We start from the raw sequence: 27,224 nt of genomic DNA on the forward strand, positions 1-27,224 counted from the left end.
CCCCGGGCCGCGGGGGGTGCGTGCCGCGCAGAGCCTGCTGGGAACGGCGGGCCCCGCCCCCCGGCCAGTGCGGCGCGCGGCGGGGCGGCGTCCGCCATCTTGCATCGGTGTCTGCCGCCAGTGCGGAGCGCTTCGGCGCGGGGATCTCGGGCTTGGACGGCGCCGGGCGCCGGGCATGTCCGCCGCGATGGGTAAGGAGGGAAAAGCGATGAGAGCCGGCGGGTTGGGGCAGCAGAGGCTGCACCGCTTGTGGGGCGGGGTGCCCGGTGCAGTCGGGCTCCCCGGCGCAGGCCGGTGTGCCCCTGGCTCCGGCGGGGCATTGCCCGCACGGCAGCTCGGTGGGGGCTGGGGCGGAGTGTTCGCTTCCTCCGGCAAGAGGGCTCTGCCCTCCTCCGCCTTCCCTGCCCTGCTGCTGATGGAGGGAGCTTTCCACCCCTTCTGCTGGGGACGTATGTGAAGAGCGTCGCTCCTCGCTGTGTGTAGCCGGGCAAGGTGGGTGGGTGGCTGTCCGGCCTCTCGGGCTGAGAGGTCAGTCAGTCCTGGCGGTCTCGGACTGGTCAGTCCTTGCGGGCTGGGCCGGTGCGAAGCCTGTGGGCAGTGTCCGGCCGGGCGGGGAGGGGGCGGAGGTACCGCGAGGCGCCGGGTTTAGGGAACCTCGTGTAGACAAGGAGGAAAAAAAAAACAAACTAGTGTGGTAGGTCTTAGACTATGCACAACAAGTGGGCGCAGTGCAGGATGTGATGGGTGGAGGGCTTTGATGTTAAAACGGGTGTAGTTTTGTAGGACAGAAGTGCAGGCTTGCTTGGATCTAGATGCAGAAGGTGTGAAACCAGGGACTTCCAGTCTTCTTGCCCTTACGGTGTCTATATCAAAAGCCTTGCGGAGGGAATGAAGCTGTAAATTTCTAAGCTTTTCTTTTTAAAAACAGTTTTAGACCTTCCTTCCAGGTGACCTTCTGTAACTCTTCACAGAGCTGGTGGCTGGGTTACTTTAAATGTGCATTTCTCTTGTTCATTTCTTGGCCTGATAGTTTCATTGGCACAACTAAATTAGCAAGGCACGAACGATTAAGAAAGGGATGGTGTTCTAGGACTAGGTAAGCCAGTAGCATTGTTGGGAAAATAAAGTTACATGACTGTTGTTATAAATTTGCCTTAGACAGTGGCACACTTAGCATTGTTATGCAGAGATGTCAGTAGTTTACTCAGGTTCTTGTGAAGCAGGCTGCTGAGTCCTTGGGGAGTCATCTTGATGCCAGCCTAAGTCTGCAGTCTGTTTTCCTCTCATAGCTTGTGTTTATTGCTTAGTGGTCCTTGATACTGCTGATTAAAAAAAAAAACCCAACAAAACAAACAAAAACCCCAAATCTACAGCTCCGGAGCTGTAGTTTACATGTTTTCTCGTTGTAGAAGAATTCCAGACAAGTGCTAGTTTGTGTAGTTTTGAATCGTGTTTTTGACAGTTGTTTCTCAGATGAAGACTTCAGTTCTAGCTTTAAAAAAAGGCACCATGCTATTAACAACCTTTTCCACTCAGTTTGATCATTCTGGTGACAGAAACATGAACTATCACTTTTATCTTCCCACAACTGAAATACCTGAAGTGACAGTCAGATTCTAAACTTCTAAGTCCATTAAAAGAACTGGTAATTGGAGCGAGACAATAATTTTGTTAGTTTAAAATGAAAAAGAGTATGCCTGTCTGGGTGCTGCTGACCCTTAAATTATTTTCCTGCACACAGTTTAGAAGGAAAAGCATAGCTCTTAGGTTCTGTTATGTTTGTGAGATAGTGAAAGTAAATAAACAATGCCATAAGGTATTAAATGAAGCAGTAATTATTGCAGGTTTTTGTGGTGATGTGGTGTGTCACTGTGACAGGTTTTCTTCTCGGGTTTGTCCTTATTTATAATACATTTAATGTCATCTTTATGAGAGGAGGAAGAAAATTTGTTTGCTTGCTGACAGAATCAAAATTTAACAATGTAATATCTTTGCTTTTTGTTTTTCAGTTTGCTTGTAAGATGCATGGTTTCTTTTTACAGTAGCTTATGTGCTTTAATGATGTATCTGATCCTTGAGATGAACTGTAGTTCAATCTGCAGTTTGGAAATGCCTATCTAGGCACAGGTTTTCTGTGATTTCTGCATTAAAGATTTTTGTTGGTGAACTGGGTATTGCAAATAGATGCAGGAATATATAGCGGCTGCTGTAGATATTTTCATAATACAAGAGATGGCAGGTTTGGTCTTTTGGAGTAATTTTGTATTTTTTCAATAGACAACATGGCAAGCCCAGGTAAAGATAACTTCAGAATGAAAAGCTACAAGAATAATGCGCTTAATCCCCAAGAAATGCGCAGGAGAAGAGAGGAGGAAGGAATCCAGCTTCGGAAACAGAAAAGAGAGGAGCAGGTAAGCATCTTGGTGAGCTGTTCACTGCTCAGTGCTTGTGGAGCTATATTCAGGGGCCTGAAAGGACCTGAGCAGACTTACCTTCTGGAGTAGAGTCCAGGAGTGCCAGGTTGAATGTCTGTTTTCTTTGCAAGTGTGGGAAGCATCAGGCGTGTCTCAATAGGATCATAAAAAAATGAACAGAAGCCCTTTTAAGTTACTAGGGCCTACAGAGGAGAGAGCCATGACTTTTAACTTTAATTCATAGTCTAGGTTTAAACATGTGAGACTAGACTGAAAGAACACTCACATTTCCAGTAAGAATTTGAAACCTTGCATTCTCTGCTAGAGCTGGGGTCAGAGATTTTCTGTATGAAGGGAGAGGATTATTTTCATCTTTGATACCATGCTTCAAATTGCCCAAGAGCTTTTCTACACTAACTTAATAAAGTAGCTACCAGTTAGTGTCCCTGAACTATTACATAAACATTTGCAGTTGTTCTCATTGAATTTTTAGTGATCAGAATACATGGAATATTGTATAATTTGTTTGTCATAGTTCCAGTTGGCAAAATGTTTAGTAGTTTCTTGCCAGGAAGGTAAGGCATGTAGTTTGGTTTTGTGGTTGGTCTAAAGTGGATGAGTTTGTCTCCCACAACCTAGAGTGTCCCAGGCTCTGATCTACAGTCTGCTCTGAGGTGGGAACGCTTACCCTGCTACTGGGAAAGTGGTGCACGGAAAAAGAATTTCAATTATTTGGGCCAGAGGGGTAAGAGTCAGAAGTGGTATGGTACTGGAGCACTTATCTGTAAATGGGTAAGTGCATTGCAGTTCCTGCTGAAAGTTTTGTTTACATAATTTGTAGTAAATGCTCCCTAGATAAATTATGAAAATAATGGGTGTTTCCTCTCCCATGCTGGCTGTTGTAACAATGTTACGCTCTGCTTGATCTTAATTTGTTGGACTGGTGTTTTTCAGCTCTTCCTGAACTGGGGAGGAGGAGTTTATGCAGGGAGATGAGACTGCTTGTGCTCCAGAAGAAACTGTAACTGGTAGATAGACCAAACAAGTTTATTCTTTTCAACCAAGAGCTTCTGGGTCCTTGTTGAGTGCTAGAAAGAATGGCTGGTCTTCCAAAAGTGGAATGTTATTTCTTCTTCTTTTGTGGATTTAAATGGAATTAAGCCTCATCTGCATTCAGGATTCTCTAGGGTTTTTGTGTCCAGAATTATGCCCAATCCATAAGAACAAGGGAGAGAATGCCTTGGTTTAGGTTCCTGTTGAAATAGAGCTGGATGTAAACATGGAGTTGTTCTGCAGTTTTGGACATGTACAACAGCAGAAACGTAGGTCTGTAGAGATCTAGAGGGGCAAAATAGCCAGGATTTAGTAGGTGGTTTCATTATTATGCTTACAGCTGAAATCTTAGTCAATGGACCAAGAGTCTATAATTTCTTTCCAAAGGTACAAATGTAATATTCTTAGAATTGTTGGTTACAGTAGTTGTAAGTGTAGAACTGGAATAAAGATAAAAATTTAGATTTGGTTTCTGAGGTGGCTAGTGTGGGGTCTGTAGCTCAGACCCAGGAAGCTGTGACCAGTCCAGAGAGATGGTCCTGTGAGGAACCGTCTTCCCGGGGCCCGGTGTCTTCCCTCAGCCATAGCCAGAGTGCCTGTGCAGAGAGGCTGTCAGCTCTTTAGTGCTTCTCAGCTCGTGATTTCAGCTCTTGCTCTGCGGGGCAATCTCCAGGCCAGACCAGGAGGAGAGAGACAAGGAGACTCGTATAGCAGTTCCGCATGGGGCAGCTTTATTAGTCTGCACCCCGCGAAGGGGAGGCCAAGGACAAGCTCTCTCTGCTCTCACAGAGGCAGAGGGCTAGATCTTATAGGGATACAGGGAGTGGGTGTCAGAGGGTAAAGGCCAATGGGTTACAAAGGATCTGCATAGGGTCTCCAAGAGGATTCTGGGTCTGTCTTCTTCTCACCATAACTGAAAAGTGGTTGCCTTTCCAAGGGAGTTCTGCTGGGAGGTTAGGCACTCTCCTTATCTCAGCAGGCCTCCCTCCAGGGCAGAGGCTGGGCATACCCCACAGGTTTCTAGAAGGAAACAGGGCAATGTGAATGTTTTGCTTGTATGCCAGAAAATGAAGAGGCACTCATTGAACATAGTTTATTAAATACTACAGTGCTGGTATGTATTCTGAGCATAGGCAGTGTGTGCAGCCAATTGTAAAGCAATTTTTGGACATAGAGAATGTTTAATATTACATAGTTTGAAAGTTCACCTTGAAGCTACACAATTTCTGTCTCTTCTATATGAAAATTATGTTTCTGGTTTAATCTTTTTTCAGCTGGGTATAAAATACAGGTGCTGCTTAGTAGTCTTCTGTAGAAGGGAGGAATGCAATGTGCTGAAGCACAAACACTGCCTATGTGTTGGTGACTTTAGCCTATAAACTAAGAAAGGGGAAAGTAGCTTGTAGAATACCATTCCTTGCTTAAAATGAATGCTGATTATAAGGGATAAAAGACTAAAAGCAAAAAGATCTGTAGCTTCTTTTTCATGTGGAAGAAATTATGGATCTTTATAACTAGTAAGAATTTAGTTCTAAATGTCTATTTGAAGTGTTGCTTTACAGTTTATCAATATACATGATAGTGTTGTTCTCCTTTATGTTTTCTAAACTTTTGTGTAGAATTCACCTTGCATGGGTGAATAGGAAGGTGAGTAGTTAAAGTTCTTTGACTGGTATTGGTGAAAGCATTTCTTCAAGTGTATGCCATCAGTACCCATGCTTTGGTAAATTCTAACGTCTCCCAAACATTTCCCCTTTGTTCAGCTGTTTAAACGCCGAAATGTTTCTCTTCCGGGAAATGAAGAATCTATGGTAGAAAGCCCAATTCAGGATCCTGACGTCAGCTCTACTGTACCTATTCCAGAGGTAAGTACTTTAGAGTATGTTTAGAATGTTACCTATTAGTGTGCATAGTACTACACATAAGAAATCCTCCTTTCATTTTTAGGAAGAAGTTATTACGGTAGATATGGTACAGATGATTTTTTCGGATGATCCTGATCAACAACTCACAGCAACTCAGAAATTCAGAAAATTGCTCTCTAAAGGTAGGTAAACATTGCCTGGTTTTTCTATTTGCTTCCTTCTATGTTATTATGAATTATACTTAGAGTCAGTTAACCTTTAGTTACGTTTTATTTTAAAATAGAGCTTGCAGAAACTTGTAGTTCTGTTTATAAAGAAACTGTGCCAAATCTCTTCTGAACTAATGGCTAAATACAGAAATCTTCATTATTTCAATGTTAAGCCTTTCAGACAAAGTAAAAAACAAGGATGTTTTGATTGAGGTGTCCAGGGCAGTAACTAACTGCACGTTAACATACTTAGAGTAATTATTGCAGTGATTCAGCTTCTCATTCCCATTCTGTTCTCAAGTGGAAAAAATTACATGGCTGGCGAAGAAGAGTTGTAACTTGTTTCTGTTGGAGCTGTAGAACATGCAATCTTAAGTTGGTGCTGGTATGTGTATAGCATGATAGGTAAAGGTGTGCTTGGTCTTTTTAAAATAACACCCAGTCATAACTGCTCTTCCACCAACCTGAGTTGTTGGTTGAAGGAACAGTGTTTTGTGATGTGCTACTAACGTGCCAATGGATAATAGTATGTGTTACTGTTGTTATATGTAACAGGGTATTTACTAAATTGTATCTCGTCATAAAGATCCTGCAGTCTTCTCAAGTGAAAAGTTTGTAACGCCTTCTTTTGGAAATGATTGAATGAAATTATGATAAGACCTACAAATCATATTCATGGTTTTTGTCATACTGAAAAAGTAATTTATTTGGTCTTTTTACACGGATATGTTTGTTTTTATTCCCTAGAGCCTAATCCACCTATAGATGAAGTCATTCAAAAACCAGGAGTAGTACAGAGATTTGTGAAATTTCTAGAGAGGAGTGAAAATTACACTCTGCAAGTGAGTTTGGCTGGTACTGATTGGAGGTTTGGAATGGGATTAGAAACCTTCCAAAAGAGCTTTGGAAGGCACATGTTGTTTTGTTTGGTGGGGGTTTTTAGTAACCAAATATAATTATTTGTTACCACTGAAGCCATATGTTTTCATTATTGCTGCTAAAAATGTGGCTTAGCTTTGTGAATTTCTTAGTAGTCTTTAGGGTCATGTATTCATCTGGACAAAAACTTGGGTGTTGAAAGCAGAAGGTGTTCCAAGAGGATGAACAGAGTGGTATATTAAGATCATCAGCAATGATGTGTGAGCAGAATCTGTGTCGTTAATGTTGAATATATTGTAGTACTTTTCAGCTGAAATCTTAGGAAAAAAAATTGTGGGAAACTGAAAGGCTTGTTTGAAACTCTTTTCGAAAATTTTTGAGAAATATCTAATTAATGATAGGAGTAACTAGTTCTGTCTGCTCCCCCATGGGAATAGCAGTTAGTCCTTGTGGACATTTGTACTAGAAGAATTAACTTAATATTGGGTAAACAAAGGGTATTTGTACTAGTTAATAGTGATTTGAAATCTTTCTTAGTCCTGTAAGCCAAAACCTAAAAATAATGTAGTTACTGAAGGTTCTTACTAAATAGAGATTTTGTCAACACGAGGTATTTTATTATATAGAGTACTACAGTAGTAATTGCATTTCAGTGGAAAGGAAAAAAAGTTGGAAAATTAACCTCTGAAACTCTTATGTCAAACTTCATGTCACGATTTTAAGTTTTACTGCTGAGTTGTTTAACATGGTTGTCTTTGTGTTCCTCAACAGTTTGAAGCAGCTTGGGCTTTGACAAACATAGCGTCTGGAACTTTCTTACACACCAAAGTTGTAATTGAAACTGGAGCTGTTCCCATTTTTATTAAGTTGCTTAGTTCAGAACATGAAGATGTACAGGAGCAGGTAACTATCTTCTTGAGGGGCTTTATAACTACTTAAAATTCGGTAATGAATGTCTTTTTTGGGGGCTGTTGGTTTAGAGAGGCTTTGAGCCCCGTTTGCCTACTAGCTAGTTGATCTGCCTTCAGGAAGATAAAAATTTACTGTCACGGTATTTTTTCCATCATGGATTTCTTTTTCTATTCTGTAACATTTGCTGTAAAAAATACAGATTATCTGTGAAAGTTGATTTGCAAGCATGTATAAATTCATTTGGATGATTTTCTTTTTAAGGCAGTGTGGGCTCTTGGGAACATTGCTGGTGATAATGCAGAATGCAGAGACTTTGTTTTGAACTGTGGAATATTGCCACCTCTCTTGGAGTAAGTATAGTAAACTAATACTATAATATATTGCACATGTATAGATAAATGAAAACTTCAACTTAGAATTTACTTGAGAAGAATATAAGTTTTTTTCTAAATTGAGAATCATAATGATATAATAAGAAGCAATTTAATATTTTGGATTACACGAGCTTCATGCATATCTTTAATTAATTAGTCCATGATGGAAGCTTTTTGATGTTTGCAAAAGGAGAGAAGTGTTATTTCACAGGTATGAGATTTCTGTATTGTGCAAATTCTGTGTTGCCAGATTTCTGAATGTATAGGGTAGGAGAAATGGTTTAATTCCCACTTGTATTTGTATGATTCCATCTGCCTGCACAACAGGCTGTTTTCTCCACCTTTGTCCAGTAGCTCCAAGCTCTAGTCTTCTGTTTATCCATTTGCTTGTTGACATGAGTTGACAGAGTAGTTGTCACATGAGCTGTGTTCCACTAGAAGATTTCACTAGGAATATCGTTCCAGCATTTACTATGTGCTTCCCATAGTATCTTCACCACAGGGAAAAATCTGTGCAACACAAATGTTGTTCAGTTTATTACCTCTTGAAGTAATAAAATGACTTAAAACATTTGTAAAATAGCTTAGAATAGCAGATTACCTTCACCGAGGGTTTAAAGAATTAACATTTTAGACATTTTGGTATGTATCTGAAAGTGAACCTGATTTTTCAGGTGTTGAATCTTTTATGTTCTGTTTGGCAAAAGCAGAAGGAATGCATTAATTTTTTTGTAAGGACTTCAAAGTTTTAACTTTTTTATGGAACTATTTTTATTATTATTAATTGCATTCTCTGAATGAAAACATCAAAGTTCATTCAAAGGAGGGTTGCATCTCCTAGCCCCTTCTAAAGATGATCAGAAAAGTTTAGTTGAATGATTTTTCAAATAAGCAATTGCTTACTTTTATGCATGTACATTATTTGGGAATGAGACATCCATGCAAAATAATCTGCTTAGATTCAGTTGATTTTAAGAAAATAGTTGCAGCATATAAGCTATGAAGAGAAATAAATTTAAACTAGTGACCAATAATAGAATTTCTCTTCTTGACTTGATGTTCTGTTGGTAACAACAGACATAAAGTTACTTAATTTTAATAAGAAATTACTTTCTTTTTGTTACTGTTGTCTCTCACAGATTGTTAACAAATTCGAATCGTCTTACAACAACTAGAAATGCAGTTTGGGCTCTCTCCAATCTTTGTAGAGGAAAGAACCCACCTCCAGACTTCAGTAAGGTATAGTAAAGTAGTAATTTTGAGAAATCAGAAAGCTAAAGCATACTTACGTTTGTAATATTTTATAACAAACAGATTCTTTGAATCTGGATATAGACATAGATTTTATGTTTTTAATGTCATCACACAGTCTTGCCCATCTGTTGTATCTGTGAAAAATCATCTACTTTGGCACCTATCAGCAGTAAAATCACATCACTTAAAAACTTGAGACTGTAGTCTGATGCAAATAGTCATACACTGGTGTGAAGTGATGGACAAATTATACATTCAGCACTAAACTATGTGGGGCTGTATTTTCTCCAGAACTGTAGTAGAGAATGTGAGTTATAGTTGAAGCTTCCTCAAATTTTTTTTTGTTCTATTATTGTGAGTGCATGCTGCATGAATAAAATTCTGAGTTTCCTGCTCTGTCAGATGCAGTTAGATCAGACTATGATGACAGAGAAAGCCTATATGCTCTCCCCTTTTTTTTCTTCTTCTCTCTAGTATGTGGCTATAAAGACTAGAGACTAGTAGGAGTTTTAGCTTCTTGTTTTCAGTATGAAATTAATTTCTGGTACGGTCAATGACTTTAAGAGCGGTGGACATTGGATATTCTGGTAGAAGAGACTGAGGTTAAATGACTAAAGTTTAACTAAAGTTAAACTAACTAAAGTTAGTCTGGAGAGAGTTTACTGCATGAGTTAGTAATTACTGTTACTGCTACTTATTGAAGAAATATTAACAAAAAGGGGGGATTTCTGATGTCAGTTAATTGATCACCTCACAATGACTCTGCCTAAGCTATATCCTTTACTAGTGTTTTGTTCTGGTAGTGAAAAAACAAGATTTGTTGCTGCTTGAATACAAAACTTCACAGGAAAAGGATGCCCTATAGGCAGCTACTAATAAGAATAGGTCCTCTGCTTTTTGCCCTTTGCAACAGCAGCAGTTGGACACATAACAGAGGCTGAATTTGCATAACCCATGTAAGGTAAAGAAATAAGTTCTACAAAGAATATGACATTCCCAGGCTATACAGCAGAAACCTGTCAGGTTCCAAATTGTGTCAAGATGGTCTAGTTCATTTGGCTCCGTGTGGAAGTTACGGAGATTAAGGCCAGAGGGTACAGCAGCAGTGAGACCTGGAATGAGACCTTGCTTGTTTCACCGGTTCAGTGAATGTTGGATGCTCTGTGAGTTACTCTGAGTTGGTTATTACAAATAACTGCCAGTACTCCTACAAAGCCAGCAATAAAAAATCCCCTTTAATACTTAGAGATTCTGTTCCCTGAATGATTAAGAAAAGCATCAGTAATTCCTGATCATCTGGTTACCTGTAAAAGCAGATGTTTTTTATTTAAGCTGAACAATTACCTACTTAATAGAGTATCTCTCAATAAATATGCTGTGAATCAGAATTTATCCAATTTGCTGGTTTGAATTGGATATCTGGTTTAATCAGAAAGTTTTCCACGTGGGTCCTCATTCATTAATGACCTCGTGTACTTGAGCAGTAAATAGTTTTGCACATTTAAGCCATTGCAGAGTGTTCTCTGAAACTTGGAAAGTACACCTAATTTTAGAACACCTAATTTTATGCAATATTTTTCTTTAACCTAGGTTGCTCCTTGCTTAAATGTTTTATCAAGACTGTTGTTTAGCAGTGACCCGGATGTATTAGCAGATGCTTGCTGGGCCCTCTCTTACCTTTCAGATGGTCCCAATGATAAAATTCAAGCTGTTATTGATTCTGGAGTGTGTCGAAGATTGGTAGAGCTGCTTATGTAAGTCTTCTTTTCACCAAATAAGTGTCTTATAGTACTGTTAATGTTAAAATTGAGCTGTGTTTTCTCATGTGAAGTCTTAATTTGTTTTTGTGAAAACTGATGAACGTGAATTCAGTCTGAAATCTTTTAAGCTGCTTGCTAGGTTGCTCAGCTCCTGGAATTATTCCTGACATTGACAGTGAAAAAAGTTTTCTCCAAAGTATTCCTTTTTATTCTTTAAAATTTAATGCAGGATTTCATATACATAAAGGAACAGAAGGGCGAAGACCAATCTTGAATTGTAAATTAATTTTTTTTTTTTTAATTTCACTGTTGTACTTTCCTTTGTAGGACATGTAATTGCTATACAGGCAGTTCTTGGACTCAGCGAAGTGCAGAGGCAGGCTAGAGCCACTTTTGAACTGTTGCAATATATTTGGGTTATGGCTCATTATTTTCCTGGAAAGGGAGACTAAATGCCTGTGTTCACATGGAACTGCAGAGTAGGTCAGGGACAGTAGTTCCCAGCATGGACAGCTTGGCACGCTTCCCTGTGAAAAGCTCATTTTTATAGCTGTCAGGAGAGGGTAAGATTGCTTTCTTTTCCATAGAAGCTCTAGGACAACTGAGTAATTTCCTTCCCCGGCACATCAGGCAGCTTAATATGGATTTCATGCGCTGGCTTCTAGGATTACAGACTCAAAAAAGGGGGAATTTTACTTACTAAAACTACTAAGCTTTAGTATACACCTCATAACACCCCCTCTGTTTTTGTGACTGTTGAATGACACACATTCTAGTATCATATTTAATAATACTTGAGCTGGGCGAAATGGATCTGCTGGACAGATTGCTCTAAGTTGTGTTTTCCCATCGAGGTGCTCAGTCTTTGAATCAGCAATTCTGTTGTAGGGTTGCAGTAGTCAAATTTGGCTAAACAGGGGGAGAGTGCAGTAAGTAATACAGTGGTTTTGGTAACTAAATATTTAGCACTGGAAGTAAACCGTTTGCTGAAAATGCAAAATTAATCTTTTAACACTTGGTAATATCAAGCAATATAATATTTGTCTCCAGGCATAATGATTACAAGGTGGTATCCCCTGCATTAAGAGCAGTTGGAAATATTGTTACTGGGGATGATGTCCAAACACAGGTAAGACTAGTTGATTTAAGAAAATTATTTGGCAAGACAGAATTTTGTAAAAACTTTGACAAAATACATGGCCAGTACAGGTATCTGTGTACATTGCTGAAAGAGGCTTTCTAGAAATCTCTGTTGTTGATTTGATAGTTTAGGCTTCTATTTTAAGCATTAAGTTAATGCAAGAATGAACTTCTGGTTTTTTACAGCATTGTGTGTAGTGGATTGCATCGTTTCTGTATGGTACTTTGACTGTTGCTTGTCTTTTTTGTTTGTTTTTTTTTTTTCCCCTCCTTACAGGGGAAAAAAATTCAATTATTTATTATGGTTCCCCTTTTTTCAGTCTTAAAGGCAGTCAAGGTTCTCACTTCTAAGCTAAACTTATACTTGATTTTACTGTGAATTTGTATGTGATAGTCTTACTGATGTAATTTATTCTAAAGATCTATTTTATTAATTTTAGGCAATGGAATTGATTTTGAAGCAATGCAGGAAACAGCAGGACAGGTCCTACTTTAAAAAGAATTCTGTCTAAAAGGCTGACAGCAGTAGTGTAAAGAGAACATAAGGAAAAATGTTAATTGCATAATTTATGAGCTCTAGAAGAGAGGATTTTGCTAAGGAAGTAAATGGAAAACCTTTTCTCTTAAAAAGTTAACAAATAACTGTACAAATTAGATGTCCACTTGTCAGTTATTTTGACTTGCTCATATTTTAGCCTTAAGCAGCCTTACTTAGTTCCGCCGTTTTCAGTCTTTTGGTCTGAACTTAATTGAAGGCAGATTCTTTCAAATTGCTGGATTGTCTGGTCACACACTACAGCATTGGACACTTTAATTTTGCAGGATATGACATTTTGTATAATATAAATGTGTTGCAAAATCTTTTGAAGTCCTCTGTAAAATGCTTCTATATTTTTTTATATATATGTATATTGCACAAGGAGATATATATAGTACAACCCAGTTTTCAATTTTTAAATTATTTTAGGTGATTCTAAACTGCTCTGCATTACCGTGTCTCTTGCACTTGCTTAGTAGTCCCAAGGAATCTATCAGAAAAGAAGCATGCTGGACTGTTTCTAATATAACTGCAGGAAACAGAGCTCAAATTCAGGTAAAGCCTGGGAATTTGTTACTTGGTTGGTTTTGTTTTCATTTTGCTACTTCACTTGATTTTCCTTCACAAGGAGATGTAAACAGATACTGTATTGACACTGTTATTTGTTTTAGTCCTGACTGTCTATAATTTTATTTAACCTAAATGTATTCTTCTAAACTTTGAGATACTATTTTGAGTAGAAATAGCTGTCACAATTTGTACTACAAATTTGTCCAGTGAAAAGTGAACCAGTTTGAAAATGCTGAACATTCGCTTGGATAAAAAACCGGCATGATGTCATCAACCCTGAGTTGTATTCTTCTGGAAATTAACTGCATCCTGACTATTGTTCCAGGTGTCTGGAGCTACCTGAAAAAAGGTTCTGATCCATAAAAATGAGAATTCTGAATCAGAATACATACTCCAAAATGATTTTTTCCCCCTTCTACTTCAATCAGAGATGAAAATGTTACTTCCTGATGTGATTTAAAACATGTCGTAGTCTCTAATTACAGACATAGTCTCTTGATGGAGACTTCAGACCTCAACAAAATGGCTTGATCTTCAGTTCAAACACTCCTGATGTGTTGTATGATTTTTAAATGGGCCAATCCAGTAAGCTGTGCTCTGCCCACCAGAAACAGAGAAGTAAAAACCCCCAGGTATTCTGGTGGCTGCTACACTGCAATGTTGGAATAGTTCTGAATTTTAGTTTAGCATTTCTAGTTTGTATGGCACCATCTAAACAAAATATTCTTTGCTTTGATATCAGCAGGCATCACTAATTCTTGTAGTTAAGGCTACTAGTGCTCTGAAATCTTTATTAATTGTTGTAAAATGTTACAATTTCATCTCTTAGGCTGTTATAGATGCAAATATTTTTCCAATATTGATTGAAATTCTTCAAAAAGCTGAATTTCGCACCAGAAAAGAGGCAGCATGGGCTATCACTAATGCAACATCAGGAGGAACCCCTGAACAGATTAGGTAAGCTTGTGTATGTTACTATTTTCTCTGCCTAAGGATCTTATATAGGGCATTTGGATTTCTGCATTTGAATCTTGACAGTCATAGCAACAAAATCCTAAACATAGCCTCAATTCCTTGAAACTCTGTACAGAGACTAGATGTAGAAATTCAGAAAAATCTTAATAAATTTATCAATACTGCTTTGTTTCAGTGGTGTTGCACCTAAAGCTGTCACAAGCTTATCTTCCAGAGCTGATATTACATAGTCAAATACAATTGGAACAGTTGATGAACAGTAGTTTCAGTGTTTGAAAATGGAAAACTTTGGGGGGGGGTTGTTTAGATAACTTGTGCAGTGTAGTTGTATATTTGTGGACAGACTTCAGGGACTTTAGTGGTTTCTTCATGTATTTTAAACTCACTATAAGTATTATTTTAAAGCAGATATCTAAACTCCTTGCTCAGAACTGAGTTTGATTAAACTTTTACTGTCAGTAGCTATTTATATGCTGCAAAGATAGGACTTCCTGAATTTCTAGAATAAAATACTCTCTGGTTTCTCTGAATACTGTCAGAATAATGATCACTTTGAATCAGTAGCTGATAATTTGATTTATAAATTACTGTATTATCTGGAAGCCAGAACTGAAAGATATGTGATAACTTTCGCAGCAAATTTGGGAGATCTGTTGCAAGAAGTACGTTCTTATTTATAATGTAACTACTTCTGGTTTTCTTACAACTGCTAAGTTATCAGAGAGATAACAGGGATAACAAAGGAAAGTGTCTTGGTTTTTTAAATTTAAATTCTATTTTAATTGCTTATATAATGTAACATTTTAAAATCTAGAATTTTAAAAGAAAATTTTAATTCAGGATCTTCAAATAGTAGATGTGCATATTATACCACAACAATGGCTTCTCATCAAAAATAGTTATATTATTGGTGTCATGAAGTTTTAGTCCTCCTAATGTCCTCAAGGTATTACTGCCTAACTGCAGGGATAGTTTTAAACCACTGAATTAAACTATATTTAGGCAAACGTTGTTGTCTTCATTTTACTTACATACTAGAAGCAAGGACACAGGTTATAACTTGAAAAAGTTCATACACAATTTTTTTCAAAATTGGGAAAAGGAATGGGATACTCAGAATCCCAGTATTTTTGTCTTTGTATTTACAGTTACATCCTTCTCTTTATAGTAGGTGATGCTAATACTTAGCATGGACTGCTGGTGTGGATTGTGTTAGCACAGAGCAGTGCCCAGTGTTCTTACAAGTATCTAATGTGCTTATTGATATTTTTACCACTAGAAAATTTCGACTGCCTGAGAAAATAACTTCCTGCTAAAATTTTTTTCTCTTATATTCAGTTAAACCCACCTGAAGATCGTAGGTGAAAGAAGTTAAAAAAACTACAGATTTCACACTCTAATTAGGAATATACATATTAACTTTTTTTATTAGGATAAGTTTAATATTTTTTTCATTTTGGGCTAAGTTTCTCTTTGTATTGTTGCATGTTTTAGAAATTTTTGTTGTTTCAGCCACTTTTTTTAGCAAAAATAAGTATCAGTAGCAGTAGACGGGTATGTCAGAATAAATGTGCTGGATTATCAGTTCTTTTCCCCTTCCTCTGTTGTTTTTTTTTTTTTATGTTATAAAGGTATTTGGTAGCACTAGGTTGTACCAAGCCTCTTTGTGACCTCCTGACTGTGATGGATTCAAAAATAGTCCAGGTGGCTTTAAATGGACTTGAAAATATTCTACGTCTTGGAGAACAAGAGTCAAAGCAAAATGGAATCGGCATTAATCCTTATTGTGCCCTCATAGAGGAAGCGTATGGTAAGGAAACGCTTCTTGTAAAACTACCTGAACTTCCTTATTCTAGGCTGTAAAAACAAAACCATTGTGAGTCATTTTGAAATTTGCAGGTAAGTTTTAATACAAGAATTACTCCAAGCATAAGTAGACATAAAGTATCACAAGTAAGGTAACACGTAGGGAAAAGTGGTTAAATACAGAAAATGTCTGGGTGTTTGTCTGCGGTCAGTTTATGAAATGTCCCTCTAGAGAAACATTCTCAGAAGGGTTTAACACAGGTGTCCCAGTCTACTGGGACCATGCTTTGCATAAGTTTATCAGCCATTCCTAAATAAATTTTTAATACTTTAATACATAGTCCTGTCTGGTACAGTTTCATTACCAACAGGGATGTAAGATCAGGGGTTTTTAAATTGATCCCAAAGTTGGATCACTTTTTAATATAGTAAATATCAGTAACAGCAAAATTAACTTCAGATCATAAAACTAAATAAGTTTTTACTTTTGCAAGTATTTTGTTTAGCTTTTTATAAAAGTTCTTGAATTAAACCACTATGTAAAAGTATACTATAAAAACTAATTTGTGGAATATCATGACTGGATGCTTTTGATTTAACAAAATTAGTGTTACAGTTGGCTTATAATGAAACTGGCAATCTTTATGGAGAGTTAGCTTTTTTGTAGCTCTGACAAACCAAAATTGGCAGACATTTGTATTTCAGAAACTGCTAGTAACAGTTCTAATTGACCACATTATATCTGATTAGATGGTACTAACTTTCTGTAAAGCATTCTTTACATCTAAATTCCTTGTTACAGAGCTCAATTTCTTTAATCAAATGCATGCTTGAAGAACTGAGCAATTAAATGCATAAGAGAAATAAGTACTGAAGACCTTAATGGAATTTATTGTGTTGCAGATTTTTGGTCCATTCATAATTTTAAGTATTGACTCTCTAGGTTCTCTTTTTTCCTTTAGCATTAAGCATAGGGTGCTGAAGTTGTAGAATATAAGTTCAAGTAAGGAAAACAGCTGATTATATCACCCTCATTGCTTTGGCCTCTGCAGTCACCAGAACGGTTCATTTGAGCTCTTTCTAATCCAACTTAAGTGAAAACTACATTATCTTAAAAAGCTAAACAGGAGTTTTGTATCAACCTGACTGACTGCCTAGCACTTAATTCAGCCAACAGAGCAGAGGTTATGTCTTCTACTTGCAAAATGGTAAGCTTTCCAAAAGGTAGTATCTTTAAATATTACAATTAAATTTGAAAAAAGATACCAGACTGTGCCCAGTGACAACTCCATGAGTGAAGATAGAATTTAGAGTTGGGGAAGACTGAAGAGTAGAAGAAAAGAAATTGGGATATTAGTTTAATTGAAATGCTTCTAGCATAGTTTTAAAATGAGTTTGGACAGCAGAAAATGAAGACTAGAAATACATGGGTTAGGAAGTTAAGAACCAGTGATATGAAATTAATTGAGGTGACTTGGGATAGCATCTTTTTGTCTTAAGAAGTACTGCTATAATATAAGTTGTTTCCATTTGAATTCATCATTCATTTAAGCAACTAGATTTTTAAAAATGTTCTGTTTTTAATTTAGGACTTGATAAAATTGAATTTCTTCAGAGGCATGAAAACCAGGAGATCTACCAAAAGGCTTTTGAACTCATAGAACATTATTTTGGTGTTGAAGAAGAGGACTCTAGTATTGCACCTCAGGTGGATGAAAGTCAGCAGCAGTTTGTGTTTCAACAGCAGGAGGCTCCAATGGAGGGGTTCCAGCTCTAAACTACTGAAGTGAATATAAGCATAAAATTTAAACACTTATACGGTTTGGGGTTTTTTTTCTCAGAGGTCTTTTCTTTGTGGCCAAAGTTAGAGGAAAAGCTGAATATGTTTTGCAGAAATAGATGAAGAAGCAGCTCATGCACTTTTATATATTGTGTTAGAGACAACTGTTCTCTGTTTTGTATTTGTGTTCTTCATTATCTCTTATGTACAGAAAACAGCTGTGAGTAATCATGTCTAAAAGCATTAAATGTGATTTAATGAGTTTAGGTAAGACTTGGTAGGATTTTAGGTAGTAGTTCTGAATTTTTCATGTAGTCTCAAACTTCATATCAGCAATACAGTTACTGACAGTTGAATTTTTGGCAGTAGGCTTGACTTGCCCAGTCTCTATCAAATCTACCTCTTGTATTGAAGCAGAAACATTGCTTCAGAGCTAAGGCATGAAATAAAGATGAGCTTGTAAGAAGCTGAATTGGAATGTGAAAAATATTTATTTAAATTGTGAAACTTTTATGCATTACTTACTTTACAACACACTGTTGGAATTTATTTATAAAATGTATTTAAAGACATAATAGATATACATATATAATGCTAATTACCTAATATGATATTGAATATATGAAAAAGTTCTTTCTTAATTATGTGGGAAGATGACTATCTCAGAGGTTTTCAAATTGGAATCAGCAGAGACCTTGCTGGTCATTTGATGTTGGCTCTGTAATGAAAGCTGCTAAATGGCATTACAAGTCAGCCACAACTGCAGTACTTTGCAGTGGAAGCAGCCACTGCAGTTACCACAAGAAGGCTGCAATTAGGAATGACAGAAGGGTGACGCACACAAATCACCAAGCTGATGTTTTACAGCTGTCTTCTGTCGAGATGTGGTAACATCACTTTAGTTTGAGAAACGTTGCAATGTTTGCCTTTTAGTACAATAGCTTCTTAAAAGTTTAGACAGTAGGTATTTTTGATCAAGTATGCTACTGCCACTTGAATTGTTCCTTAGGTTAATGAATTCGGTTTGCTTTTGGTAAGACAATAGAAATACTGCAGTGAAGAATGAATAGTGAATCACTCCAGTTGAAGGAAAAGGTTGTTGTACTGTAAATAGCATTAAGTATGTGGACACCAAAACTAACTAGAAGTTATTGTCATCTAAATATTTAGGCTCTACAATATACAGTGTTTGCTGTTAAACACTAAAAGAAATAGAATTCTAATATTTACGTTAACAATTTTGAGTATGGAAAAATGTATGCTCTGCTTTGACTTGCATATAAGTAGTGTTTCTGGTGTATTAGTAGTATATCTCATTTGGAGAAATTAATACTTTGGGTTAACTCTGAAGTATTGCTATTTTTTATTACCTGTAATTAATGTATTAACATCAAACTCCTGGGTTAAGTGAAATCTGTGACATATGAGAGCATTTCATGCTTCATAAAAAGCTGCAATTTAAACTTCAAATCACTTACCCACGGCACTGTGCTTGTCACTAAAAAATATTTTAATGCACTGAAAAATACAGGTTAAAGGTGGTATCATTTACAGTACCATTTTATATTTAGAATTTTTTTTACATGCAGGTTAAGATTCTAAGATGTTTCACTTTGATGTTACAGCAATATATTCTATATTGTAATTGAATGTGGGACTTGAAGTGGATTTTCTAAAATTAATGGTCAGTTTTGACTAAGATGTAACTGGGAGGGAAGCAACCTCCCTTTGAAGTCTTTTTAGTGGAAGATAGAAGTGTAAGAAGTGTATATAGGAGTGCTGTTACTTTATGAACTCTGAACAATGAGATATTTTAGCAAATGACACTTTAAACCTAGATTTGTACAGCATACAACAGTTTTGAATAGTGTGATAATATTGAGTACAGCTGCCAAATTTTCATATAATGTTAGGTGATTGTACTTATGCCCTTTTTACTCTCATAGTTTTAGGTTTTCGTACACCAACCTTCGTTCTTTCCCATGGTCTCCCCACTCCCCATCTATCAAAGAACAGGGTAACAATCATGGAAATCTACCAAGATTACTAGCAAATGCTGAATTTCAGTGTTCTAGTGTAAGAAAATTATTCAGGTAACAGGGTATTCCTTTGTTTCTAATGATAACAACCAGCTGTGCCTGCTTTTTATTTGGAGAACCCTGTAAAACTACGTTTATAAGCCTCTCTTATTTAAACCAAATCTGAACTATGAAAATCTTAATTGAAAGACTTGAAAATGAAGAAAAGAGGGGACATTAAAGTATTACATTTGTTTTGAAAGAATGTCTTCAGTTGTGTGGATATATTATTCTATCTGTGTGGACGGTTAGTGACTGCACTTTACGCATTTAGACAAGCTGTTTCATGCCTCTGATACGTTTGAATGGAACAGTTTGAAAGGGAACTAAAATTGATGGACTTGGGATAATGAAAATCCTTATTTAAACTCAACATTTGGTTTACCCTTAAGTTGTTAAAAATTGAAGATTCTTTAAAGGATATACATACAGGATGGCCTCTCCTATTTTATCACTGGGTTTATATCATACTTTGTTAAAAGCACATTAATTAACAAAATAAAACAAGAGATTATGACATAAGGTCAGCTCTGGTGTACTCATTTGCAAGTAGGGGCATGATTATGATGATGTTACCTAAACAGATGAAACCAGTATGGAGAGAAAAACAAAATAAAACTGTGATACTAATTTCTCTTTTGAGTTTGGCATTTTATATGCAATCTGAAATGTCCCATCAGTTACAAAGTCTGTTTAAAAATACAGGGGTTTGGGTTTAATTAAAAGGGTACCATTTGTTCTGCTTAAATGTGAATACTAACTAGCTAATCTATGCAACTATGCAGAGCATAAAATTTTTTTTATTAGTTCCCTACTCTTGTTACACTGAATCATATCTAATTCTTTTGTCATTGCACTTTTGTCTGAGGACTGGTTCAATACAGCTTTTTAATTTTCTAGTATTTGCTTTACACACTGTTGCTAGCAGCAATCAGAAAATAGTAATAATGTGGGCACAGAAATGTTAGCTGTAGAACAAGTTTGCAACTGGAAACTATTTATTGTTGGGCCTGTCTTTAAAAAAATAGTAAAGATGCACTATTGTCTTTCTTCCATGGTTAATTCTCAGTTGGTTTAAATTTATTAAATTGTACAACTGAGAATTTTTGTAATAGGTCTGCAAATTGATATGTGGACTTAATTGTGACCTCAAGATTTCACTGAAATCTGGAATGAGAAATTTCAGTTACTTCTGGCGCAATGTCTTCATATAATGTGTGGAAGCTAAATTACCTGTATTAACTTCAGACAGTAATAGTGCACCTTTAAATCCAGGCCAAAGGCCCTTTACTGTAACAGAACACATATAAGTAGTATGCAATATTATGGAATGTTAAATCTCCAAATACCATACAGAAACCAATAAAACCTATTTTACAGATGTTTATTGTATTTATGTAGTGATTCAATAAGTGTTGCTTCTTAAAACTAAAAAATGCAAGTGCCATTTTGAATACAGCATTGATGCTAATGGATTCAAACTGGCAGATTTGTGCACTGAAAAACTGCACTGTCACCAGACAGAAAATTTCTTGGGTTTAAATGTTTTGTGGTTATCTGATACCTGATATTCTTAGGAAACTACCTCATCTCCTTTAAAACTAAATACTTTTAATCATATGCAAAACATTCTAAATAATTTTAATTACATGCAACAAGTACCCTAAATATCTCCCTAATGAAAGAGACCCTCCCTTTTTTTTTGTGATGCTGTAGCTGCCCATATTGGCTCCAGAGTGTGCATACTTCAGTTGTCCATTTAGGGGTGAAACTCACTAATTGCTCTCAGCAGCTGTTCATTTTGCTCTTCCGAGGACATTCAGCATTTCAGAGGAAGTTACTTTGTCTTCGTCTCCCCGGCCAGCGCAGCCTCCGCAGCCAGTGCAGCCTCCTTCCGCCACTTGGCCTTCTTTGCCAAGTTCAGGCTTGTTAAGGACTCGTGACGTGCAGCAGCCTGAGGAAGTAACAGCATAGGAGTAAGGATGCGCCTGGGGAAAGCTACCCAACCTTGGGAATGGGCAACAACCACTTATCTGCTGGGGGGGTGGCAGAGACTAGGTTAGCTAAAACTTAGGCAGTTGTAAGCTGCTGCTCTTGGTTTAGGTTTGTGTGCTTTTCACAGAAGCCCATCATTTTAAAGTGTGCTACTTTAAAAAGGTCGTACTCACCTTCTTAGCTGAAGCAATCACCGCAAAACAGGCAACAATTGAGAGACCAATCATGATGTAACAGGCTTTCACTCGAGCTTTGTTTCTTGCCTTGTCTAGCATCTCTGGCCTGCAATTAAAGTGGTTGAATTGAGTCACTACAAAACGGCAAAGTATCTCTTCAAAGCACTGCAGACATAACATCACAGTTCAAAAATAAATACAGAATTAGCTTCTGAAACAAGCATCTTCAGCTTGCTGTGGTTTGTTATGTATCAGCCATTTTCTGATGCTAATCCATTTCCCTTGGAAAAGCAACATTTAATGGATTTAGACTGTTTGGGGTTTTTTTTAAGCTGGAAAAAGAAAAATTGTTCAGGCAATAAATGTTTGCATTTCAGTGCTTGGGGTAAATAGACCAGAAATCATACTTTAAACTCTAAATGTAGTGAAAATTAAGGGGGGGTTATCTATTTAAAACAGATGGAGATGTATATGTGGTGTCAGATGGATGAAGTAAAAGCAAGTTCCCTTTATTCAAAGTTAACTTTAGAAATCAGTTACTGCTATATCTAACCTGTTCAGGTGGTGTTCTGTAGGCTAAGGTCTTTACATCCTTGGATTCTTGATTAAAGCAGAGTTTGTACTGCTATGAGTTAGAGGTTTCAGTTCTTTATTAAAGCAGCAGCCCGACAGAAAGTGGGCAGCTGATGTCAGCCACCCCACTATTTCAGGAACGCACAAATAAACAAGAACAATCTACAGGATTATTTTTGCTGGTCATCAAAGGCGAAAGTAGTGCAAACTGCCCTCTGTTTGGCAGTAGTTGGTGCAAAGGAGGCGTTTTACAGCCCGGCAATCTGCCTTGGTACAGCTCCCGTTTCCACCCTCCTCTCTTCCGAGCTGGCGGCGTGGCCCTGAGAACCAGCAGTACAGGAAATCGTGCAAATTGTCCCAAAACGTTCAGCTAAGTCTTTTTCCAAGTCAGACATTATACTTGGGAGTACAGTTTTTAAGATGTTCATAATAGTATTGGCTGTGCACCATTTTCCTTTCATAATTCATCATGGGAATGCTTTATATATATATATAGAGATAAATATATATTTGTGAGATATAAGTACCTGTTTTATACGTATGTATAAACCCACAACTATATGTGTAAAAAGAATAGTTGCATAAGGAATTGATGTTGTGTTCTAAGTAAAGATGGTGTAATGCTCTCTTTCCTCCAAAGCACCTTTAGCTTTACTTTAGAGTAGCGTGGTGGGATGGGGCAGAGCTGGGGATTTTACGGTGCCCGTGACAGCCTGCACCAAGGCTGAGGGCTGCAGTGCTTCTCTGTAAGGTTCTGTGGTGGAAGAGGACAGGTCCCATGAGTGGCAGTGCTGTGCCATCCCTTCCTTGCCAGCACACACTGGAGCACGTTGTGCACGCTGTGTTTCTTGAGCTGACTAACAATGCCTGCAGTACTAAGGACCTGTTTCTGGTTTGTACAGTGATAAAAATCATCTTCAAAACAAACTGTACATCAGACTGGCACGTAGGATCATTAATCCAATAATCCATTTGTGGCAACAAAAGCAAAACCATAAATGTTATTAGTCTGATGTATTAGCCTAATTATATTTCACAGCACACTAATTGAAACTCCTCTGAGGCAGATTTTCACTTTCTCCCTGCTTTCTGCATCTGCTTTAAGGAAAACAGACCTCACAGCGTTCTTCTCTAATTGCATATTAGGGGCTTTGCTATTCAATCCTTAATCAAGACTCCAGGTAAACCTCTGCTGAAGTCAGCAACAGCTGAGGTTTTTTTAAAAAACAAACCACAACAACCTTGAATAAAGACTGTAGATTTGTTTCATAGTACAATCTTCAGCGGTTAGATTGTGTTCACAGGTAACACCACCTTGCAATTCTTTTTTTAACATGAATTAAAACAGTGCCACAGTTCAGCTTCAATATCTTACAATTAACTACTTCTAGTATATTACTATTTATGGTCTTAGAGTTCTAAAAATACTTTGCTCATCCAGAAAGCACGAAGTGGTGACACACACTTGCCAGGCCAGAAAGGAGTGATTTTTGTGCATGTGTATGACTGGCAAATGCAATGTGTCTTTATAAACAACTCCCAACGACTTGAATAGCGTTTACAGCTTCTGAGACATCTGAACCTTCATCTAGAGGAAGATGGTGAAACTAAGCGCAAGAGAGGTTAGACTGTCCAGAAAGCCACTGTCCAGCTCAGCAAACTCCAGTGAAACTGTCAGGAACCAACAAAAACAGGCAGAGGATGTACCTGTTGCTTTACACAGCTCTGCACACTGCTTATTCTCAACGTGTCACCCAAGGCAGGGACATACTGTTATGATAAAAAGTAGTGTCCTGGAGAGATGTCTAACATGCTATCTAACATCATAAGAAAAGGGAGCCTTAAGCATTAGAGGGGTTTCAGGTATTTAGTGACTGACTCCCTTAGGGGTTGCTAATTTTCAGCAAGTCAGAGAACTGTAAAATCCATGTGGTTTTGGAGGGAATGGACCTTCAAAGATCATCTAGACCAGTGCATCAGCAAGAATGGGAGACTGAGGCTATGTCAAGTACTCAGTTTTCCTTGATGAGGGATGCTCCTGTCATTACCTCCTTCCCTATTTTTCCTCAAATTCTATAATAAAAAATAATTTTTTGTATGTGACATTCATTCAGTGACAGCTCCCTTAGAATAGTTTATGCAAGCTATAAACAGAAAATATTGTTTACCAATAGCATCCTTCTCTGATTGCACGTTAGGAATAAGCAAAACAAACAAGCCAGTACATAAATGTAACCAAGGCTGTCTATTCAAATGGAGCCAGTTCTTAATCCCAGGCTCTAGGGACTCCAGCAAGGAACATTTTCTCATCTTAACCTCTAACCAGGACAGGAAATTCTCTTGCCCTCTAATTTTTTTCCAAGTCTCAGTGTTGTAAAACTGACTGTTTTAAACTCTGGAAAAGCTTTAATTTTTCCACAGGATCGGGATCACACCACTGCTTTCCCTTCAGCTCCATGTTACCCTTGGACAAGGCCAGCGCACTTACGGGATCCTCAGAGGAATCTCTTCTTCTGTCTTGAAACGTCCAGTCCAGAGGAGGATTTTTTTGTCAAACTTCGAAGGTTTGTAACTTGCAACCACCTTGTGAGCCTGCTCAGCTTAAAGAGTAGGAAAAAAACCCACTTTGTAAACCGTGCACTACGAGAGAGCTACAACTGGTAGTAACGGGTGGAAGGGAAAAACCCTGCCCATCCAGGTATTTGGAAGAGTAATTTAGGGATCAGACCTTCAGGTCTCGGCTACGCAGTCACCTCCGCGCAATCTCTGGAACATCCCCGCATGCAGCGAGTGTTCCTGCGGGTCTGGTTCGACCTCCCCGCCGCCCGCGGGTGTGGGTACCCAAGCCAGCAGGAGAAGCTCGGGACCACCCGAGCTGCGGTGCCACCGGCGGGCCTCCCCACCGGGCAGCCCAGCCCGGTTCCGCCCGGTCCCGAGCCGCCCGCTCGCGCATCTCCCCGTCAGCCCCGGGACGCTGCCGCGGGGCCGGTCCCGGCCGCTCCGCTTCCCCCCGCCGCGGCGGGCAGCCCCTTACCGCGGGTGGTGCCCGGGCTCCGGGCGGGATCCCCGCCGGCCGCGGCTCCCCGCGGTGCGGGCGGGCGGAGCGGCGTGGCGGACAGCAGCCGCCCCGGGCGGAGGCGCGTCGACAGCATGGCGAGGATGGCGAGGAGCGGCAGGACCGTCTACTCCGGCCGGCCTCTCTGCCTCGGCCGGACCCTCTGCCGCAGCGGGAGCGGCCCCGGCCCCGGCCCGGCCCGGCCCCGCCCCACCCCACCCCACCCTACCCCATCCCGCCCGCGAACCCTTCCAGCCGCGCCCGGAGGAGAGGCGAGACGAGGCGGGATGGCTGCCGACACCCGGCGGGGATCGGTCCTCCGGAGGAGGCATCCTGCTCACCTACCGCGGTCACGGATTGCAACTCTAGTGTGGAAAGGTCAGCGTCCAAGACAAAACTCGGTTAAAGAAACAGACGCGGTAGTTCAGCTTCATGTTAGGACGTGCAGCTGCTGAAGTGAGTCCTGAGGAGGGCCACAAAAACGACCAGAGGCCAGGAGAACCTCTTCCGTGAAGACGAACAGAGAGCTGGGGTTGCTCAGCCTGAAGGAGAGAAGGTTCCAGGGAGACCTTACAGCACCTTCCAGTGCCTAAAGGGGGCCCACAAGAAAGATGGAGAAGGGCTTTTTACAAGGGCATGTAGTGATTCCTATACCCCTATTACAAGGAGTAATGGCTTTTAACTGAATCAGGGTGGGTTTAGATTAGGAAGAAATTCTTTCCTGTGAGGTTGGTGAGACACTGGCACAGATTGCTCAGAGAAGCTGTGGATGGCTGATCCCTGGAAGGCTGAATGGGGCTTTGAGCAACCTGGTCTAGTGGAAGGTGTTTCTGCCCATGGCAATTAGATGATCTTTAAGGTCCCTTCCAACCCAAACCATTCTATGGTTCTATGTAGAGTATAAGTTCTGTGACACAGACCTGCCCACATTTGTGTTTCTATCATTTTACTGCTTTCAGAAGGCTCAAACATATTGATTCTCATGGTACACTTCTCTATCTACTTCAACTGAACAACTTTTTTTTTCCCTTTCAAATCCTGCATAGAGTAAGACTTTATTAAAAAACAAAACTAAACAAAAAAATCCCCTAAAAAAATATTCAGAGAAGTCTGCACAGAGTAGACATTTACTAAGTAACAGCCTGTGTCAGCATGATGTTCGTGACATTGTAAGACTGTCTCAACAGAACTGTGTCTGATGCACCAAGTAGTGGAAGATTTTACATGCATCAGCCAAAGCCAGAATGGCTGCAGATGAACAGAGGAAGTCCTGCTCCCCAGGGATGGATCACTGTCTGCTGTCTGGCAACAGCTTAAGTCCTGTGCTCAGTGTGACAGCACTAAAGAGGGATTTGGAACTGTTTGTAGCCAAAACCACTGGCTATCTTTCTCAGGAGCAGGGCATATAACAAAAGGGAAGAGATGCATCTCTTTGCACACACACACACACACACACACACACACACTCCTTAAGCACTTGTGCCCTCTTTCAGAATGTTGTCAAGGAGATGAAGACATATCAACAGAAATGACCTAGGGGATGATACTTTCCCTTTGCTCCAAGACAGTGGCATCATGTCAAGCAGGGCTCCTTGTCCCTGAAGACAGAGTCAGCACATCTGGGCTGGGCTCAGCGTCATACATTATGAGCAGCATCCCAGACACTGCTGTTAGTTGCCACTCATGATGGTCACCCACACATTCAGAGTCGCTGTAGTTCCAATGGTCATCAGCAGAGCTGCTGGGAGGTAGCTTGGAGCTCACGTAGTTTCCAGCACTTGTCAAAGAACTGCTCTAAAGATTGTGGGCAGCTGGAAG

The 27,224-nt window shown here is 39.0% G+C and overlaps 2 protein-coding genes across 2 annotated transcripts; one reads left to right on the forward strand and one right to left on the reverse strand.

Annotated features, from left to right (window-relative positions):
• The first annotated feature begins 62 nt into the window (after positions 1-62).
• On the forward strand, positions 63-20,988 carry KPNA5 (karyopherin subunit alpha 5). The gene is made up of 14 exons (XM_032101536.1): positions 63-191; positions 2,278-2,411; positions 5,231-5,332; positions 5,415-5,514; positions 6,289-6,383; positions 7,192-7,323; positions 7,594-7,682; positions 8,846-8,945; positions 10,551-10,714; positions 11,771-11,849; positions 12,828-12,953; positions 13,798-13,925; positions 15,575-15,753; positions 17,339-20,988. Exons 1-14 carry the CDS (start codon positions 176-178, stop codon positions 17,524-17,526), a joined length of 1,632 nt encoding a protein of 543 aa, XP_031957427.1. The 5' UTR covers positions 63-175; the 3' UTR covers positions 17,527-20,988.
• On the reverse strand, positions 19,103-25,600 carry FAM162B (family with sequence similarity 162 member B). The gene is made up of 4 exons (XM_032101543.1): positions 25,386-25,600; positions 24,840-24,951; positions 21,776-21,884; positions 19,103-21,561 (listed from the first exon to the last, which is right to left on the reverse strand). The coding sequence occupies exons 1-4, from the start codon at positions 25,501-25,503 to the stop codon at positions 21,445-21,447; spliced, it is 456 nt and encodes a 151-aa protein (XP_031957434.1). The 5' UTR covers positions 25,504-25,600; the 3' UTR covers positions 19,103-21,444.
• Between the last annotated feature and the right edge of the window lie 1,624 nt (positions 25,601-27,224).

This window comes from Corvus moneduloides, chromosome 3 (assembly GCF_009650955.1).
Source record: "Corvus moneduloides isolate bCorMon1 chromosome 3, bCorMon1.pri, whole genome shotgun sequence".
NCBI classification, from domain to species: domain Eukaryota; kingdom Metazoa; phylum Chordata; class Aves; order Passeriformes; family Corvidae; genus Corvus; species Corvus moneduloides.

Excerpts from the sequence above, each read along its gene's own strand:
- FAM162B (XM_032101543.1), bottom strand. The coding sequence starts at position 25,503 with ATGCTGTCGACGCGCCTCCGCCCGGGGCGGCTGCTGTCCGCCACGCCG. Across the intron at positions 21,885-24,839 it reads GAGATTCCTCTGAGGATCCC|GCCAGAGATGCTAGACAAGG; the intron begins GTAAGTGCGCTG and ends CTTTAATTGCAG. Across the intron at positions 21,562-21,775 it reads TGATTGCTTCAGCTAAGAAG|GCTGCTGCACGTCACGAGTC; the intron begins GTGAGTACGACC and ends TTACTTCCTCAG.
- KPNA5 (XM_032101536.1), top strand. Across the intron at positions 5,333-5,414 it reads CTACTGTACCTATTCCAGAG|GAAGAAGTTATTACGGTAGA; the intron begins GTAAGTACTTTA and ends TTTCATTTTTAG. Across the intron at positions 10,715-11,770 it reads AGATTGGTAGAGCTGCTTAT|GCATAATGATTACAAGGTGG; the intron begins GTAAGTCTTCTT and ends ATTTGTCTCCAG.